This window comes from Dermochelys coriacea, chromosome 10 (assembly GCF_009764565.3).
Source record: "Dermochelys coriacea isolate rDerCor1 chromosome 10, rDerCor1.pri.v4, whole genome shotgun sequence".
NCBI classification, from domain to species: domain Eukaryota; kingdom Metazoa; phylum Chordata; order Testudines; family Dermochelyidae; genus Dermochelys; species Dermochelys coriacea.
Genome location: NC_050077.1, coordinates 83,890,240 through 83,909,597, shown reverse-complemented (window position 1 = coordinate 83,909,597; position 19,358 = coordinate 83,890,240). Strand labels below are relative to the sequence as shown.

General features: G+C 45.2%; 1 protein-coding gene and 1 long non-coding RNA gene across 5 annotated transcripts in view; both read left to right on the top strand.

Annotated features, from left to right (window-relative positions):
* The first annotated feature begins 647 nt into the window (after positions 1-647).
* The window catches only part of UACA (uveal autoantigen with coiled-coil domains and ankyrin repeats), a 73,023-nt gene continuing 54,312 nt past the window's right edge, over positions 648-19,358 (top strand). For 2 of the 4 annotated variants that reach the window (XM_043493470.1, XM_043493472.1), the window contains exon 1: positions 659-782. In XM_043493470.1, the coding sequence (XP_043349405.1) occupies positions 723-782 (60 nt within the window). In that variant the 5' untranslated portion in view covers positions 659-722. Of the gene's footprint in view, positions 783-19,358 lie in introns of all 4 variants that reach the window. The other 2 variants (XM_038420579.2, XM_043493469.1) reach the window with 2 other exon arrangements.
* On the top strand, positions 2,620-15,000 carry LOC122456025. Its single transcript, XR_006274633.1, has 3 exons — positions 2,620-3,366; positions 8,836-8,839; positions 14,988-15,000. It is a non-coding gene; the product is annotated as an uncharacterized LOC122456025 (long non-coding RNA).

Below are 19,358 nucleotides of genomic sequence, written 5' to 3'. Positions count from 1 at the left end.
CTGCTGGGCCTCTATGTATATATACAGCCCCCTGGCACTGCAGGGAGCACCCCCCCAGGCCCCGTGCAGAGGGGCTGCTGGGCCTCTATGTATATATACAGCCCCCTGGCGCTGCAGGGAGCACCCCCCCAGGCCCTGTGCAGAGGGGCTGCTGGGCCTCTATGTATATATACAGCCCCCTGGCGCTGCAGGGAGCACCCCCCCAGGCCCCGTGCAGAGGGGCTGCTGGGCCTCTATGTATATATACAGCCCCCTGGCACTGCAGGGAGCACCCCCCCAGGCCCCGTGCAGAGGGGCTGCTGGGCCTCTATGTATATATACAGCCCCCTGGCGCTGCAGGGAGCACCCCCCCAGGCTCCGTGCAGAGGGGCTGCTGGGCCTCTATGTATATATACAGCCCCCTGGCGCTGCAGGGAGCACCCCCCCCTCCCACTGAGTGCTGGGGCGCTGCCGCGGGGGCCCCCTGGCGGCCGCGCTCGGGCCCGGCGGCGGCCAAGGGGGCGGGGCTGTGAGCGGCCAGGTGCGCAGGCCCCGCCCCCGCCCAGGTGAGGCTCGCAGCCCCTTTTCCCAAAGGGAAGTCCCGCCCCCGCGCTCCGTTCCCATTGGCGAGCGGGCCCGCGCCGGCGGCCGGCGATTGGGTGCGGCGGGCGGAGGGGCGGCCCCGCTGGAGCCGCCGAGTCTGGCTCTGTCCCGCTCAGCGCAGAGCGAGCCCCGGCCGCGCCATGAAGAGCCTCAAGTCCCGGCTGAAGAAGCAGCACGAAGTGTCGGTGGGCGGGGGCGCGGTGAGTCCGCGCGCGCGCGCGACCTGGGCTGGGGGCTGCGCGGGGCCGGGAGTTGGGCACAGGGCTGTGGGGGGTATGAGTGGGGGGGTCGCGGGGCTGTGGGGGGTATGAGTGGGGGGGTCGCGGGGCAGTGGGGGGTATGAGTGGGGGGGGTCGCGCGGCAGTGGGGGGAGGGCTGTGGGGGGTATGAGTGGGGGGGTCGCGGGGCAGTGGGGGGAGGGCTGTGGGGGGTATGAGTGGGGGGGTCGCAGGGCAGTGGGGGGTATGAGTGGGGGGGTCGCGCGGCAGTGGGGGGAGGGCTGTGGGGGGTATGAGTGGGGGGGTCGCGGGGCAGTGGGGGGAGGGCTGTGGGGGGTATCAGTGGGGGGGTCGCGGGGCAGTGGGGGAGGGCTGTGGGGGGTATGAGTGGGGGGGTCGCGGGGCAGTGGGGGGAGCGCTGTGGGGGCTATGAGTGGGGGGGTCGCGTGGCAGTGGGGGGAGGGCTGTGGGGGGTATGAGTGGGGGGGGTCGCGCGGCAGTGGGGGGAGGGCTGTGGGGGCTATGAGTGGGGGGGTCGCGTGGCAGTGGGGGGAGGGCTGTGGGGGGTATGAGTGGGGGGGTCGCGGGGCAGTGGGGGGAGGGCTGTGGGGGGTATGAGTGGGGGGGGTCGCGGGGCAGTGGGGGGAGGGCAGTGGGGGTGTGAGGGATGAGTGGGGGGGTCGCGGGGCAGTGGGGGGAGGGCAGTGGGGTGTGAGGGATGAGTGGGGGGGTTGCGGGGCAGTGGGGGGAGGGCAGTGGGGTGTGAGGGATGAATGAGGGGGTCGCACAGTAGTGGGGGGAGGGCTGTGCTGAGGTGTAGGGGTTGCAGGGCAGTGGGGGTGTGGGATGAGTGGGGGGTTTGCGGGGCAGTGGGGGGAGGGCTGTGCTAGGGTGTGGGGGATGAGTGGGGGGGTCGCAGGGCAGTGGGGGTGTGAGGGATGATTGGGGGGGTCACGGGGCAGTGGGGGGAGGGCTGTACTGGGGTGTGGGGGATGAGTGGGGGGTCGCAGGGCAATGGGGGGAGGGCAGTGGGGGTGTGAGGAATGAGTGGGGGGGTCGTGGGGCAGTGGGGGGAGGGCTGTGGTGTGGGAGATGAATGAGGGGGTTGCGCGGCAGTGGGGGGAGGGCTGTGCTGAGGTGTAGGGGTTGCAGGGCAGTGGGGGTGTGAGGGATGAGTGGGGGGGTTGCTGGGGCGTGGGGGATGAATGGGGGGTCGCGTGGCAGTGTGGGGGAGGACTGTGCTGAGATGTAGGGGTTGCAGGGCAGTGGGGGTGTGAGGGATGAGTGGGGGGGTCGCAGGGCTGTGGGGCACTGCGCGGAGGGCCGGGCCACGGGGGTTCGTGTGACAGAATTCTCTGTCCACCCCCAGCTCTCCAGAGCCAGCCTGCTCATCCGTCACTTCTCTTAAAGCTTACATGCCCCGTAAATGGGTTTTTATCTCTCAGGAAATGTGCGTATACTGTACACTTGGGAATGTGGCTTATTGGAAAGAGGCGTAGAAATACAACCCTCACGTTTGTACAACTGTGCTCTTGAAGCTTGCTTGGTATAATGCTAATTCTTCTCTGTATCACAGTACCACGTTTAACGCTGTTACAAAATACATAAGTTCAGAAGTGTCTTTAAGCTTGACGTATAATGTATAGACTTGCCTTGTCTTATGGTAGTCATTAGAAGTCATCTGTTACAGTCAAAAAGAAAAGGAGTACATGTGGCACCTTAGAGACTAACAAATTTATTAGAGCATAAGCTTTCGTGAGCTACTACTCCTTTTCTTTTTGCGAATACAGACTAACACGGCTGCTACTCTGAAATCTGTTACAGTCGTATTCTTTGCTTTTTTCAGAGCCAGTCTAACATGGTGATACTTAAATGTTAAGAAATGCTTTAGTAAATCACAACATTGATATTCAGTAATTGATGATTTTGAGGGAAAATAGGAAGATGCAGGATTTTGATCAAGTACCCTCCCACCTCAAATAAATGCGATTCATTTACCTCAACAAGATATTTTTTGTAAAGTTGAGATTATTTTGATATATGACAGTAAATTGCTTTTGCTGAGAATATGAAACACTGAGGATCACGACTGAACAGAAACTAATTTTCTGAGAAGGAACTGTGTGATATGAAATGGCTATTGCTAGGGTGATTTGGCATGCAGAAATGAAGAAGTTCACATTCAAGCTCAAAGGTAGACAGGAGGAGATGCTGATGATATGGTGTACAGCGGGAGGAGATGCTGATGATATGGTGTACAGCGTGAGTTTTGGATGGGTGTCAGGATGCCACAAAATCGAGGTGTATATAGTGGATACTAGTTATTAAATTGGTGGTGTGTAATTTTGAGATAATTAGGCCTTGAAATATTTACCAGGTACATACCAGTACTTACTAGCTTGTAAGTTTACTATGGAAAAACTTTGTGGGGGTGGCTGTTAATACAAGTAAAGGGAAATGCCTTGGAGAATTCCAGGCCCTGTTCCTAACTGCTGTGGGAGGGAAGATAGTGGGAATCCTGCTGAGATACTGTCCCAGGATCCATCTTGGGAGCGCTTTTTTTTTTGTATTAGATTTTGGCTAGTAGGTGTCCAGTAAATTCCAAGCTCCCCCACCCTCATCTAGCCCCTGGAAGGCAGAAATGTACTTCCTTTCACCCCCTTGTTTCCTAAGCCTTTTTCTCCAGGTAAGATCTCTCACACAGCTTCTATATTTTTGGAAGGTAGTTCTTCTTGAGTAGCCTCTATGCATAGATCTGGTGCTTTTCATAACTTTCTCAAGCAGTAGCAGAGTGAAATTGACAGAATTAGTGTCAATTCTTTTGCAGTCTATATAAAGTTCTGAATAAGGGATGGTTTTCAGAGTAGCAGCCGTGTTAGTCTGTATTCGCAAAAAGAAAAGGAGTACTTGTGGCACCTTAGAGACTAACAAATTTATTAGAGCATAAGCTTTCGTGAGCTACAGCTCACTTCATCGGATGCTCACGAAAGCTTATGCTCTAATAAATTTGTTAGTCTCTAAGGTGCCACAAGTACTCCTTTTCTTTTTGTGAATAAGGGATGTTATCCAGTTTTGTTAACTTCTTGATGCTGTTGCTGCTTGGGAAAGCTTTAAACAGTCCATTCAGTCACATGAATGGACTCGGATCATACTCAGGTGAACAATGCTGCTGTGTTTCACAATTGGGAGATTAAGTTTGTAGCTGTAGGATCTAGAAACTTTTTAAAATAAAAAGCTAAATTCTACATAAATTGAGGGCTTTGCGCACCATCTGCCACCTCTTGTCAAGGAAAGTGCCTTATTCACCAATGGTTAATTGATTTTTTTTTTAAGTTCTTAAGATGTATGTCACCTTATAGATGTGAGTTGCTCATGCTTAGAGGTGGTAACGGCAGCATTCAACCCTAAATATTCTGCATTCTTGAGATTCCAACATGTACTGTTGCTGTAAATGTCTTTGGGTGGTCCAGTTACTGTTGAGGTACTGCATTCTTGCAAGTTACACTAGACGTTCAATGAAGATACTCATCCTCATTTTGGAACAAATGAAATGCAAAAGATTACTTGTGCATCAAGAAACACCAATGGCTGCTGAATCATCTCTGAATTAGAGGTGATACAGAGGTTGTGTATTAGTCATTCCATCAAGTTTCTTTTTGTCAAAGTTATACTCTTGGGGACTGAAAGTTTTTTATGGTATTGTTTGGATTTCTTGTACTCGTATTATATGCTAATAGTTATTACAGCATCATACACAGATTTTATAATTTTAGAGTGCTCTATAAATATAACCACATGTGCCCAGTCCTAGTGAGAAACATGACTGCACAACACTTCAGGAGAAGAAAGGGGAAGGGATTATTAATGAGGGTGGAATGCTGGAGGAGGTTGGTTAGAGGGGAGGAGAGTTTGTAGGGATAAGGAGGAGCATGAGTGTCATAAAGCTTAGTGTGGGAGGACTGGGTAGTGGGTAGGAAACAAGGAGGAATGTCATTGCGCTAATGTAGTAATTTAATGTCTTTCATAATGGAAAGCATGGAGCAAGCTTTGACATCACAGTCCTCCAGTCTAGTTTTGTCTTATAATTTCTCTCTTTAAATAAAGCAATCTCTTGCATAGTCTCTGTGAATTATCTTTTTTTATCGTTTTAGCATCTGTTGACTGAACCAGAATCGGATTTACTATGCAGTTTCAGAAGTGGTGTGTCAGACAAATGATTTTTTCATTAAATCATGTAGTTTAGAAGTACTATAGCCACTAGCAATTAAAACTTTCTCTTTAGAGTTAAGTTGTCATTCTAGTAGTTGTGCCATCTGAATCAGTTCTGGTCAATATTGTTTATATGACTTCCCAGTATATTAAGGGTATCTTTTGCTATTATGTTATGTTGCAGTCTTTTTATTTCCACAATTCATATATTTATAATGCTTCATTAAATTTTTTTGTTCAGTCTTGTAAAACTTACTTTATTTTGTGGCTAAATCTAAAATAGTGTTATGTTATTGAGACCTAGCCACTATATTTTAGGTGGAAAACTAATATTTGTTGAAAATATTTCAACAAGGCTGACTTAAATATCCCTTTAGCATTGTATTTTTGGAAATACTTTAACTTGTCTGTCTATTCTAAATATCTGTATTGATATGCTAGAAATGAGTGGACAATTTCCTAAAAATTAATTTAAAAACAGAAGCTTTAAACACATTGCCCGATAGGGCAGTGTGGATGGCAAATGCAACTTAACTTGTACAAACATAAGGTAATGCTTACTGACAAAAATAGCATAACCTTCATATGCGTACTGATGGGCTCTGGAGTTTCAGGGGTGAAAAGCTGTAGGAGATCCTCTGGAAAGGTCAGTGACATCATGCAATGGAAGTTAAGAACATATAGGATGCTTGGACGTGTTTAAGAGAAACTACTTAAATTATATCATTGAGTGGTGTTATGTCCACATCTGGTTCCAGTTGTCTGGCGCACTTGAAAGATTTAGTGGAGGCTGAGAATGTCTATAGAGTAGGACATCAAAGATGGTTAGAAACTATTGAAATCTGCACATATGAAATTTCAGTAACCTACATTATTTAAAGGAGAAGAATTTGAGGGGACGGTGAAAGATTCCAAATTAGGGGCATATTAAAAACGAATTACTTTAACTCATTCTGTAATATAAGACTGGAGAAAATATTTGGGGGGGAGGGAGAAATAATCAAAATTAAACTGCATTCAGAACTCATAGAAAGAAATGTTACTTCATTCATTGCACAGTCTGAGAATTCATTACTGTGGATGGTCAAGATTTATATTCTGCATAGAATGTTGAAAAAGAGGTGGATGGATAATTATATGACCACTGACAGTGGTCGCTATCCAAAATGAGAGGTTGTTTTTTAAGTGTTTTTGTCTAGAGGAGTCAGGAAAAAAAATCCTACCTTGCTACATAACTCTCCACTATTGTCTTGGTGCACTGAGGTTTTTTTGTCTTCCTCAGAATCATTAGGCATTTGTCGTTGCTAGATGCAAAATACTGGAATAAGTGGTTGTGATGTCCTATCTGATATGGTAAATCCCTGTCAACCTTTAATCCAGTTGTCCAGACGCTATCACAGATCTTACTCTTACTATATTAATGTGCTGCTAAGAATTAAGTGCCAACAATTTTGGTTATTGATAATTGGTTCTGATAATTTCTGAGAACAAATTGTGGCATGTTTACTCCAAAATGAAATAGAGGGGTGAAGCTGCTAATACATATGGTTTTAGGATGATGTTTTAAAAATTACTCCCTCCTCACCTTCATATTTAAATATCCAGAATAAGCAGAATCCTGAATGAGGCATGGAGGGAGCAACTCTCAAGACTCTGCCAAAGATTTTGGTATGGTGGCTATTGTCTGAAATTAAGATGGGCTCTTTTACAAACCTATTTCTACTTAAATAGGTTTCCAAGCAGTACCTTTCTGCATTAATCCAAATAATACATTATTAAACTGTAGTCTCTGAGCAACCTCTGTAGTTAGTGACAGATAAATGTTCCTAAAGTTATATGTTATGAGGATGTTTCTGTACTCTATTATATAGATAACTTTTCCTCCACATTTCTTTATATGAGGAGTGGAATTCCTCTTTATCCATGGCTGATAGTAAAATGACTGAGTGAAATTACACATTCGGATCTGATCACTCTTGGATTGTTATCAGAACTGAAGTATGTTGTAACCCTCTGGATTAGCTAGTAAGTTAGCAATGATATGCATCTATCTGAGGCCCTGTCTACACTATAAAAATAACCAAAAAGAAAAGGAGTACTTGTGGCACCTTAGAGACTAACAAATTTATTAGAGCATAAGCTTTCGTGAGCTACAGCTCACTTCGTAGCTCACGAAAGCTTATGCTCTAATAAATTTGTTAGTCTCTAAGGTGCCACAAGTACTCCTTTTCTTTTTGCGAATACAGACTAACACGGCTGCTACTCTGAAACCTATAAAAATAACCATGTTTAATACATGGGTATAGCAATAATGTGTTATGGCATGGTTTATTTCTGCCATTGTGGACTGCAAAAATCAATGGTAGAACCATAATTGAGAATCATGTTTTTAGTTTGGTCAAAACCTTGTTAGATGTGGCCTTTTTAAATTCAAATTTCTGCTGTTGCTGACTTTGGTGACAGCTAGAATGTAGGTAAGGGGCTGCCCATCAGCATTTTAACCTTTGTGTTGTCTAACCCTGGTTGTTAAAAGCATGTCTTGACAACATGGTGATTAAAATGCTCATGACCATTCAACACTCGTGCTCCCATTGTTGCTGGCAGTGGTAAGAAATCTGAGGAAAAGTTCAGCTAATGCAGGGGCTCTCAGGACAATTTTTTTGGTGGCCTCAGAGTGTGGCCACCAACTCTTGATGGTGGCCACTCTCAAACCTTTTCCTAAAATACTTAATTAGCTTTAGGAAAAACAAATAAATATGCACAAACACACATCCACATCATTATAATTTATTTATTGCTAGCTAGTAAGTCTGTTGTGAAAAGTGATGTTAACAAACATACAAGTATCACTTTTCACAGCAGACTTACTCAGCCCTGGCAAGCCTGAGGACAAATTAAGCCCTGGATGGGGGTTTGGGGGAGGCAGCAGGGGCCAGGGACTATGGGGGTGGGTGGGTGGTGGGTCCAGGAAAGTGGGGGGCTGGACCCTGAAGCCCCAGAGCCTGAAGCCCCATGGCCTGGCGATGGATCCCGGGACCTGCCGCTGCGCAGCCAGTGCCTGCAGATGGAGCCTGAAGCCCCAGTGCCTGCCACCCCATGGCTGAAGCCCAAAGCCTGAGCCCCCCCGCCCCTGGGAAGGTGGGGAAATCACGGGTTGCCTGCTTCTGCAGTGTTCTCTCCAGAGAGGGTAAGGGCCCAATCCCTGCTGGTGGCTCCAGCAACCAATATCAAGGCGGTGCATCCAGGAACAACAGGAAAGGGAAGGGAGGGGCCACTACTTTACCCCCTCAATCACAGTCCAGGAGGCTGTGGCTGCAAGAAACACCCCGGGTGCTCGCATGCGAGAAATGCTGAGCTAATGTGGATCCACCATGTTGTCTTCTGTCAAGACAGACCAGAACAAACACTGTTGTAATATGTTGTGGCTGATAAACTGTGACCTTCTACACAATCAAAAAATAAACACTCTATTTCTTTGTTCTTTCTTCTCATTCAACTAAACAGATTTATTACGAGTGCTGTCCTGGTACTTGAGATGGCACAAATGGAGGAAGATGACTCCTGCCCTCAAGTGTTTAGTTTAAATCAGAAACATGCAATACAGTTAGACAAGATATGCATGTTGTCGGTAATATTGTAGATTCTAATACATCTTTAGAGGTGGATTATAATTAAAAAGCTTAGTGGAAGGAGTGTTTATTTTAATAGAATATTTATGGATTTCAGGAGCTCTAAAAGAGAAACAAATTAAATCAACAGGCAAGCAAAAACTCATTGTAAAATATCATTTTTAACTCTTCAGCACAGTTACTCAGTAAGCACATAGTATTGTTTATCTGAGCTTTTTGACTAGGACTGGCAAAGTGCTTCCAGTTTGTTTGAACTCTTCTCTAAATTACATAATAGTTAGCGTTCATAAGGTGCTTTATAAACAAATGAGTCCTTGCAAAAGTTATGAGGCAGGGAAGTATTGTCCCCAGATCTTCTTTTTTTGGTAGGTGAATGGGGTCACAGAGGGAGTCTGTAGCAGAGCCAGCCCTAAAATGCAATAGTGTACTCTAACCTCTAGATGGGAAGTAATAAAATCAGATTATTAAATTCTATGTAATATTTTCAAATGCTCCTTTTTCAATATGTGGAATTATACCAACTAACACCTGTCTGAGAATTTTTAATTTCAGACTGGAGGTTTGTCTACACTTGAAATACTGCAATGGCACTGCTGTAGCAGTTGAATGTAGACACTACCTGTGCTGACGGGAGGGGTTCTCCTGTTGGTGTAGGTAATCTGCCTCCCCAAGAGCCAAGTAGCTAAGCCAATGTAAGAATTTTTCAATCAACTTAGTGCTTTGTATGCCGGGGGTTAGATTGGCTTAACTACATCACTCAGGTGTGGATTTTTCACACCCCTGAATGACATAGCTAGGTCACCCTAACTTTTTAGTGTAGACCAGGCCTGAGGGCAGGTCTACACTACCGCTTATGTCGATATAACTTACATTGGTCAGGGATGTGAAAAAGCCACCCCCTGAATGACACAGGTTACAGCAACCTAAGTGCTGTACACACCAGTGCTAAGTCAGCAGGAGATGCTCTCCTACTGACATAGCTTCCGCCTCTCGTGGCCGAGTAATTTATGCCAACAGGAGAGCTCTGTTCCATTGGCATAGAGCGTCTTCACCAGACACGCTACAGCGGCACAACTGTGCCCATGTAGTGCTCCTAGTGTATACTAGTCCTCAGTCATCGCATTGCCATGAGCCCTGAGCGAGGGACAATGCGTTTGTGCACTGCCCCTGAGCAGACTGGAAGGCAGCTTGAGTGAGTCACACTCTGCCTCCTGGTTTCCATCTGCTTCATGAGGATGTGCCTTTTGCCAGGCTTGTACCTAGTGCTGTGTACTTTTCCCAGCACACCAGCTCTTACTCCCTGGTGTGGCCACGCATACCAGGCCACAGTCTGATCCTTAATAAGCACTTCACATTTTTATGTAAAAATTCAACCAATATTAGTTTGCTCCCAGGCTATGTAGAAAGTCCTGGTAATGTCTCTTTTCACAGAGCCTAAATGGCTCAGTCTATATCCTGTAGCTGAGACTCATTAGTGTATATATATATATATATTTTTCTAAATGCATAACTAAAGAATCCTCTATTGATAGATGTATTAGAAAATGCACTTATCGGTTCTATGCAGACTGGGAGACCGACTAAACCTGTCAATTGGCAGTAGGAGAGGTATATTTTTCCACCTCTGAGACCCCCAGATTTCATCTGCCTCTCTAGCTTTAAGCAGGCAGAGTCCAGCTCCTCCCTGCTGCATAGCAAATTTTAAAGAAGTGGGAGGGAGAAGGTTTAAAATCTCCTGGCTGTGAAGGTCTGCCTCTCCTGCCAGAGGATTCCCTTCCTCCTCTGTGGCTGGTGCTCTGTCACCTCTGTTCAACCATGTGGAATGCAGCGTGGCAGAGAAGGGGAAAATCAGATGTCTCCTGCGTCTCCCCTGCTGATTAATTACCTCCATGCCTCAAGTGCTCAGACGGAGCAGGGTTTCCAGCAGCCTCCCTTCCCAAGCAGGAGAGCCCCCAGGTCACAGCGGCAGCACCTCGGCAGCAAAATCCCCTGTACCTGGCACAGATGAGCACAGCAGCCCTGGTACCAGCAAGCAGCTGCTCCCTCCCCTCTCCATGTGGGGGAGCTTAGGTTGAAACAAAGTGTCAAAGGGCCAGGGAAGCTTTCCACCCAAACCCTGGAGTCTGCATTCACAGCCCCACAGAGCAGCTGCCCCGGCACCTCCCCTGCACTGGTGGTGCCAGGAAGCTAATGAGAGGGATCCAGGGACAGAGCAAGGAGGGCCTGGTAACCTGCACTCAGACCCTACCCCTCCCTCTGTTCTGCAGCATGCATCCCCTCCAGCTCTTCAGTGGCTCAGAGCTATTCTCTGCCAGCAATGTCAGCCCAGTAGTGCCTTCCAGTGAGACAAAATGGCCAAAGACTCCCTTTGTTTGACGAGCTAGAGCCTGGTGCCTCTGACCTAGGGTCAGCCTACCTCCAGGCCATGTCCAGGAATCTCACCTGAACAAAGCGTGGGATGCTAGGAAGCCCCCTTATGGGCCCAGTCCCACACAACCCCCCTTTTTTTCAAGGCACGAAAGCTGCTCAAAAGAGTAATCACAGGGTCCCTCCCCCACCTCCAGAGAATCATGAATCTGCGGGGAGCCCCAGACCCTCCACTTGTCCTGGGTGGGGTGCTGGGCTGCCAGAGAGACTCTTACTGTGGCCCAGCTTCTGGACTGGTCAGGGGGCAGGGCCTCAGGGAAGAGGTGGAACAGGGGGTGGGGCCTTTGGAGGAAGAGAGATAGTAGGGCCTCGGTTCCAGTGCTGGCAGCACCCCCACCTTTACATAGATTCTGGTGCTCCAATCTCTTCCATCTTCTGAAGAGTCTGAATCAAGGGTTTCCTCTATGAGGTGCTCTAAGGGTACGTCTTCACAGCAATAAAAGACCTGCAGCACGGCTGAGGCCAGCCTGGGTCAGTGCAGTGTGGATGTTCAGGCTGGGGTTGGAGCCCGGGCTTTGAAGTCCCATGAGAGGCATGGGTCAAAGAGCCCAGGCTCCAGCTTCAGTTGGAATGTCTACACTGCAATTTTTTGCCCCCCAGTTCGAGCCTTGTGACCCCAAGTCAATTGACCCAAGCTTTAAGAGTCACAGCTGTGGGCTTTTTATTGCAGGGTGGGTGTACCCTAAGAGAGACACAGTGAAATCTGTTTCCCTCAAAACTCTGTAAATCTGCAGAGTGCAGATAATTCTCAGCATCTGATTCCCCTGTTTCACTTTATGAAGTGCAACAGGGCAGGCATTCCTCAGTAACTGCTCACCCTCACAGAGTGCAGCATTGGCAATTCAGTGTTGAAAAGACCATGCCATAGATATGTGCTGTTTCCTGTAGGCATGCATACACACAACCCCACAATAGGAATTAATTCTCTTTGCTTAGGAGAGGAAGGCCAACTCTCCAAATCAGAGCTAAAAACTAAAATAATAAAATTATTAAAGAAACAAAAAACCACATGCACAGAGAACAGATTTTCAGGAAAACTCTGAGTATTGTGAGCTACATTTGAGAACTACAGATTCCTTAGTCAGGCTCTGGCTATATATCCCTCCTAATACACCCTGGGAATGTGTAATAGCAGGATAGGGATTTCCTGCCACACCTAAAGACTGGGAAAACATCAGGCTATCATCATCATCAGCTGCCTCTACAGGTCGCCATGGCTTAACTATTGGGCTGTCATTTCCAGTTGTCATCAGGCCCTAATATCCTGGTTATTGCTCCCAGCTTTTGGTGCAGATTGCCCTGCCTCGGTACTGCCTCCACCTCCTTCCCCCAGCACCTGGCTATGGAGTGATAAATTGACAGCAGTTCCAATGCAGAAGAACTGGCAGGCAGTGAGGGGTTTCTTGGCCCACAATTTCTTTCTTTTACCCCTGCCTCCATTCTGCAAGGCCAGAACATTCCTCGGCGTGCACCAGTCAAAATTGATCTTGGTGTCACTGCCGAAGATGAATGAGCCTTTTTTTCCTGGTCATCAAGGACTTGTCATTTCTACTTAGGAAAATTTTTTGCCAGAAAGTGGCCTTCTCACTATACAGGCTCTTCACAGGCAACCAAGTCCAGGCAACCATCACCTCAGCCCGTACCTTCAGGCATGAAAACTATTGAGAGCATCATGCCAACTACCTATGGCATCAGACGAGACAAAAGAATATTGTCATCTGACACCCTGAATGCCCTTCCATGCTCTTACAAGCAATGCCAACGTGGGTGGACAGTATTGCAAATATGGTCTCTCTCAAACTATTTAAAAAAAAGAGAAATTGTACTCCTAAGGGCTTCTGCTGCTGGTGGAGGAGTCAGTGCACGCAGATAGCCATCCTGGATCTCCTGTGAATGGGAGCTATTGAACCTATCCCTCCTCTTCGCAGGAGAAAAGGCCTTACTCCATATTCTTCCTAGTTAAACAATCTAAAACAAGCCCAGAAAGCTACAGAGCATTTTCCAAAAGTATCTAACAGATCCATTTAACAAAAATCAAGATGGACACCTTCAAATCCACACTAGCTGACATCAATGGAGGGGCCTTCATGACTTCTATAGATGTGAAGGATGCCTGCTTTCGATCCCAGTTTGACAGTCTCACAGTTGCTTCCTAAGCTTTGCTCTTGGAGCACATTACCAGTACAGATCCTTGCCCTCTGGTTTAGCAACAGGACTGGTAGTGTTGCTAGTAGCTGTCAAAAGGAAGCGGTCTGCCTCTCACCTTTCCTGGGTGACCACCTTATCCAAGCCTCATCCAGAGTCAGTTGTATGCTCTACCACTGAGCAAGAAGGATGCTGCAGAGCCATGGTTATGTGAGAGTTCTGTGTATTCCCAATCTGAGTAGGGTTGGTCATTGTAATCTACTAAATTGCTTATTGCAGGAAAGACAGGAGAAAGCGAGAAATCTTACCAAAACAATCAACCTTTCAAGGAGAATTCCCATTCATATGCTTCTGTCTCTTCTCGGACCAGTGGTCTCCATGTGGATATTCTTAGGAAGTCTGTGCTCACATGAGGCTACTACAGAGCTTCCTCTTATCCCTGCCTAAACAATCTCTTATCTACCCCTCACAAAGGTATCAGGCGTTCGCATGGCACTTTTGTAGCTGGCATTGCAAGGTATTTATGAGCCAGATATGCTAAACATTCGTATGCCCCTTCAGGCTTTGGCCACCATTCCAGAGGATATGCTTCCATGCTGATGATGCTTGTTAAAAAAATAATGCATTAATTAAATTTGTGATTGAACCCCTTGGGGGAGAATTGTACGTCTCCTACTCTGATTTACCTGCATTCTGCCATATTTTTCATGTTATAGCAGTCTGGGATGATGACCCAGCACATGCTGTTCATTTTAAGAACACTTTCACTGCAGATTTGACAGAACACAAAGAAGGTACCAATGTGAGATTTCTAAAGATAGCTATACCACTCGACCCAAGGTTTAAGAATCTGAAGTGCCTTCCAATATCTGAGAGGGAAGAGGTGTGGAGCATGCTTTCAGAAGTCTTAAAAGAGCAACACTCCAATGCGGAAACTACAGAACCCGAACCACAAAAAAGAAAATCAATCTTTCTGCTGGTGGCATCTGATTCAGATGATGAAAATGAACATGCGTCGGTTCACGCTGCTGTGAATGGTTATCAAGCAGAATCTGTTATCAGCATGGAAGCATGTCCTCTGGAACGGTGATTGAAGCATGAAGGGGCATACGAATGTTTAGCATATCTGGCATGTAAATACCTTTCAATGCCAGCTACAACAGTGCCATGCGAACGTCTGTTCTCATTTTCAGGTGACATTGTAAATAAGAAGCAGCCAGCATTATCTCCCGTAAATGTAAACAAACTTGTTTGTCTTAGCAATTGGCTGAGTGGACTTGTAGGCTCTAAAGTTTTACATTGTTTTGTTTTTGAGTGCAGTTTTTTTGTATATAATTCTACGTTTGTAAGTTCATCTTTCATGATCAAGATTGCACTACAGTACTTGTATTAGGTGAATTGAAAAATGCTATTTTGTTTTTAGAGTGCAAATATTTGTAATAAAAAATAAATATAAAGTGAGCACAGTCCACTTTGTATTTTGTGTTGTAACTGAAATCAATCTATTTGAAAATGTCCAAAACTATTTAAAAAAACTAATAGTGTGATTAATCGCACTGTTAAACAAGAATAGAATGCCATTTATTTAATCACTTGATAGCCCTAGATAAATTATTAGAAGGCTCAGTCATGCACTAAAATCTAGACAGTTTAAGGAACTGATCACAGAACTAATAATTAATGGTAGCGTACGTACAAGTGATCATGAGTTGATCACTTCTATAATGTGCAAACGGAATAAAATCCAGACCTCCGAGAGAGAGAGAGAGAGAGAGAGTTTTTTTGCATTAAAATGGTCAGTTTCACAAAGCTGCAAACAATCATGAACCAAATCAGCTGGGAGGAAGAATTTAATACAGAAAATGTGAGTAAGTGGGAATTGTTTAAGAACACTTTGCTAGATGCCCTAAAAGCCACAATTGAAGAAGAAGGCCATATTGGTGGAAAAACTGACCTGGTTTGGAGTGGAAATGAAGGCAACTGTAACAAATGGAGGACAATGGGAGTTGATAGTAATGAATACAAATCAGAAGCTAGGAATTGTAGAAAATTGATAAAGGAAACAAAGGGACACGAGAAGAAAGCTATGGCCAGCAGAGTTAAAGACAGTAAGGAGTTTAAGTATATTAGGAACAAAAAGAATCCTAACAATGGTGTTGGTCCACTACTAGATGGAAATGGTACAATTATCAATAATGCAGAAAAGAAAGTGTTCAGTAAATATTTCTGTTTGGTATTTGGGGAAAAAACAGATGATATAGTCGTATCAGATGGTCAGAACACTCTTTCCATTCCACTTGTGTCTGAGGAAGATGTTAAACAGAAGTACTAAAGTTAGACGTTTTTAAATCAGTGGGTCCAGATAATTTGCATTCAAGACACTTTTCAATAATCTTGAAATACTGGGGAAGTTCCAGAAGATGGGAAGAAAACTAATGTTAATATCAATATTTAAAAAAGTTAATGGGATGACTCGGGTTATAGGCCTGTCAGTGTGACATTGATTCCGGTCAGGATAATTGAGTGGCTGATGCAGGACTCAATTAGCAATTCTATTACCCTCCTTTAATTAATCCCAAACAACATAGGACCCCTCGCAGGGTCCCAGAGCTTGGGCCCAAGCCCAGATGTCTACACGGCAGGTTTTCAGCCCGTGAGCCCGAGTACTCTGATCCAGGCCAATGGCAGCGTTTTTATTCCAATGTAAACTTTCCCTTACTGGTCTGTCTTGAAGCTTTAGTGTTCTCTCAAGCAGGGAGTGCCGTTATGCATAAGTTCTTAGCTGAAAGAAAAAACAAAAATAGTGAACATTTTACATGTCTTATTTATCCAACCATTCGCAGATGTCTTAACTCATTATCCAATATTAATTACAGGGTGGAGATCTACATTTAAAACATTCCAGTCTAGAACTCCACTGTAAATGTCAATTCCTCATTAAAATAGTTCGATGTTGTGAAAAACCAGAAGGCCTGAGAGTTTCTTTACCAATGTGGGGGTAGGGAAAGGAACTAGCTGACACTGTTCTGTACTATGACAGAAAGAACAACTGGTGAAATAGGAGTGTTTGAAACTTGTTTCCAGTGTCAGTTCTCATGACAATCTCAGTCCAACCTATTCCTCTTTAATCTCTTCAGCCCATGCAAGAGAGTTTTTTAAACCAAACTTTTCATTATAATTTCTCTGTATAAATTCACAGGTGAGTCTTTCCAATGTCAATTTTATTCGAAGGCAAACGTACTCTGACCTTTGCAAAGCATGCCGTTTATTGCCCTGTTCATAATATAAACTGATTGCTGACACTGAAAAAGCAGGTCTGCCACAATCTCTGCCTCTCTTGTGTTCCATCCCTTTTCTCTCTCACATACAATATTGCAATATTACAATATTGAGTATTAATATACTCAAACTTCATTGTACCGTGACTCTCTTCTGACAACAAAAATTACTACAAGACCCCAGGAGTGGGGACCGAAGCCTGAGCCCGCCTGAATTCTGCTGCCCTGGGTGGGAGAGGGCCAAAGCCCAAACCCCATTGCCCTGGGTTGGGGGACCTAAGCCGAAGGGCTTCAGCAACCTGAACACCACTGCCCAGGACTTAAGTCCTCAGGCTTCGGCTTCAGCCCTAGGAGGTGGGGCTCCAGCTTCTGCCTTGGGCCCCAGCCAGCCCTGGTGACCCCATTAAAATGGGGTCATGACTCGGTTTGGGGTCCTGACCCACAGTTTGAGAACTGTTGCAATATTGGCAATATGTGAGCTGACTTCTGTTAAGAACAAATCCAACCAATCATCTACTGGAAAGAGAAGATGACATCAACAGTTTTCACTTTGCAGGTATTGTTGTAGAGTTCCATTATTTTGGATGCTGTAGAATTTTTTTAAACATTAAAATAAGTGTAATGTGTATAGCCTGTGGGTGAAAACACAAGGACCACTGGTGAAAATGACAATCTATAGTCTTTAAATAAAAAGATAAATAAATTAAATAAAATCAAGAGAAATGGACAGGTAAGAGTATAGGAAAATGATACGCTACAGCTAGTGTAGGACGGGACAAAATGCCACCTAGTCCTTGCTTAAATGGAAAATGTAGCTATTTACTCATGGTATAAAGTACTAACCAATGTACTAATGTCAAAACCTATAGTGCATTTGGATATTTATGCTTACCTGCCTTCCATATAATTTCTAATGAGAAAGTTGAGTACAATCAGTTGAGAAGCCCATTGCACTGGTGTTGCCCATCTTCCTTAAATAAAGGGTTCTGTATGCTGACTTAAATGTACGCCAGAATGAGCTGGCAGAGAAGCCGATGAACTGCTACCAAGCCCCAGAAGCATGCAAGTCTGGGCCAGCAAATAGGAGGAAGTAAGAGGATGTAAACAAATACCATTCATTTCTCATGGATACTAACAACAAGTTGTAAAAAGGGTGGAGTGTGATGAGATTTTAGTTTGAAGTTGATATTAGAAAAGGCTTTTAAAAAAAAAAAATTAAAATAACTGAAACACTGACCATGTGCTTTATATGTGACCCAGACCCCTGTGTGTTCTGGAACCTGCTGCAAAATTCACCCATTGTGACAGAATTTGCTATAGTATCTGATGTCTTGAGTGGTTTTGTTGTCTTGAGTCTGCAGGTAGCGTTAGCAGTAAGGAGCGTGAGCTACTCCTGCTCTCAATTCTGAAACGTCAAATGTCAACACTGCTAATTATTTCACCACTGACGGTTATAGTAAACACATCCTGTTCTGTATAGGTTCTTATTCTGTTCTGTAATATGGATTAATGTGCTTCTCCCACAGTTCTTCCCAAAGGCCAAAAGTCCCATATGTCCCCATCTCTGCTCCTAAACATCTAACTACCGTGCCTGTCCTGGCACACCCGCCTGCCACTCCAATTTCTACAATGTACTTGTGGTGTGTTAACAATGATCTGTGGGGGGAAAACTGAAGAGATCATGGTACAGTAAACAACATTGAATTTAATATCAAAACAACTGGGTACTATAGCGGCTGCCTATTGTGATGTTTTCTTATTTCACTCAATAAAATGTCCATTTTAAAAAATACACCTGAAAATGCTACAGAATCCTCAGTCTGATGAATTGAAGAGCTACAGAAAACAGGGTCTTGCTTCAGAATTTAAATCCTTCTTGCTGCTGAATATCATTGGATATTGTTTATAGTGCTGCTCTTTTTTTTTTTTTTTTGAAGATCATGAAACTTGTGAGATCATGAATCAGGCTTAATTTTACTTAGAAATCGCATCTCTTGCGGTTAATTTGTGAGAGTTGGCATGTCTGGAAGTGTCCCAATAGATAAGCAGCACTGCTCAGCATGAAAAACAATGTGCTGTTATACCCCAACAACAAATGGAAATGGGCTTGGGGAGCCACAATCTCTGAAGTTTGTAACACATTTCCTTCAACAATAGTTTTATTTAGAGAGGGGTAGTTTTCCTTCTGGAATGATTTAAAGGAAAAACAATGTTTATGGAACCTAGCAACCTGTTACAGATCCCATAACATCCCTTGTGTGCAAGGAAGAGCAATCAAAACTGGCAGACAGCTTTTCTATCCATGGACACAATTACCAGGCTTTCCCCGCTATAGTGTCCAAAAACCACACTTTTAGCTGGGACTCTTGGGATCCCCTTTGCTGTATCATGGAGGCAGGTGGCAGTGTGAAAGAGCTTTTCTTGCAGATTTGACTTGCATCCTTGTGAATGAGGATTCATGTGCTTGCTCCATCTTGGAAACCTAACTTGGTGATTTTGAATGATTCTAGCAGTAGTGAGAGAGAGCAAATGCCTTGCAGATGATGTGTCTCCTGGAACATAGGCTAATACCAGAAGAATCTTGCCAGAAGGGAGTGGGAAATGGAGAGAAGAGACCCATCCATGTGGTGGACCCCATAGTCTGATCAGCCTTCTACTTTGTCACGGCCTTGGCCACGCTCCCCCTGCTTAACATTCACCAGGCTGGTGTGTGGGGGCCCCACCACACTAGACCCATGTGTTTTTTCGTTTCCTGAGACTGAGCTCAAAGTCCTGAGTCTGCACTCTCTTTCTTTCATTGGTGTGTAAGGGAAGCTTCCTAGGAACAGGCTCCCTGTTAGTCCTTCATGAAAAGGAGACCTCATGGTCCA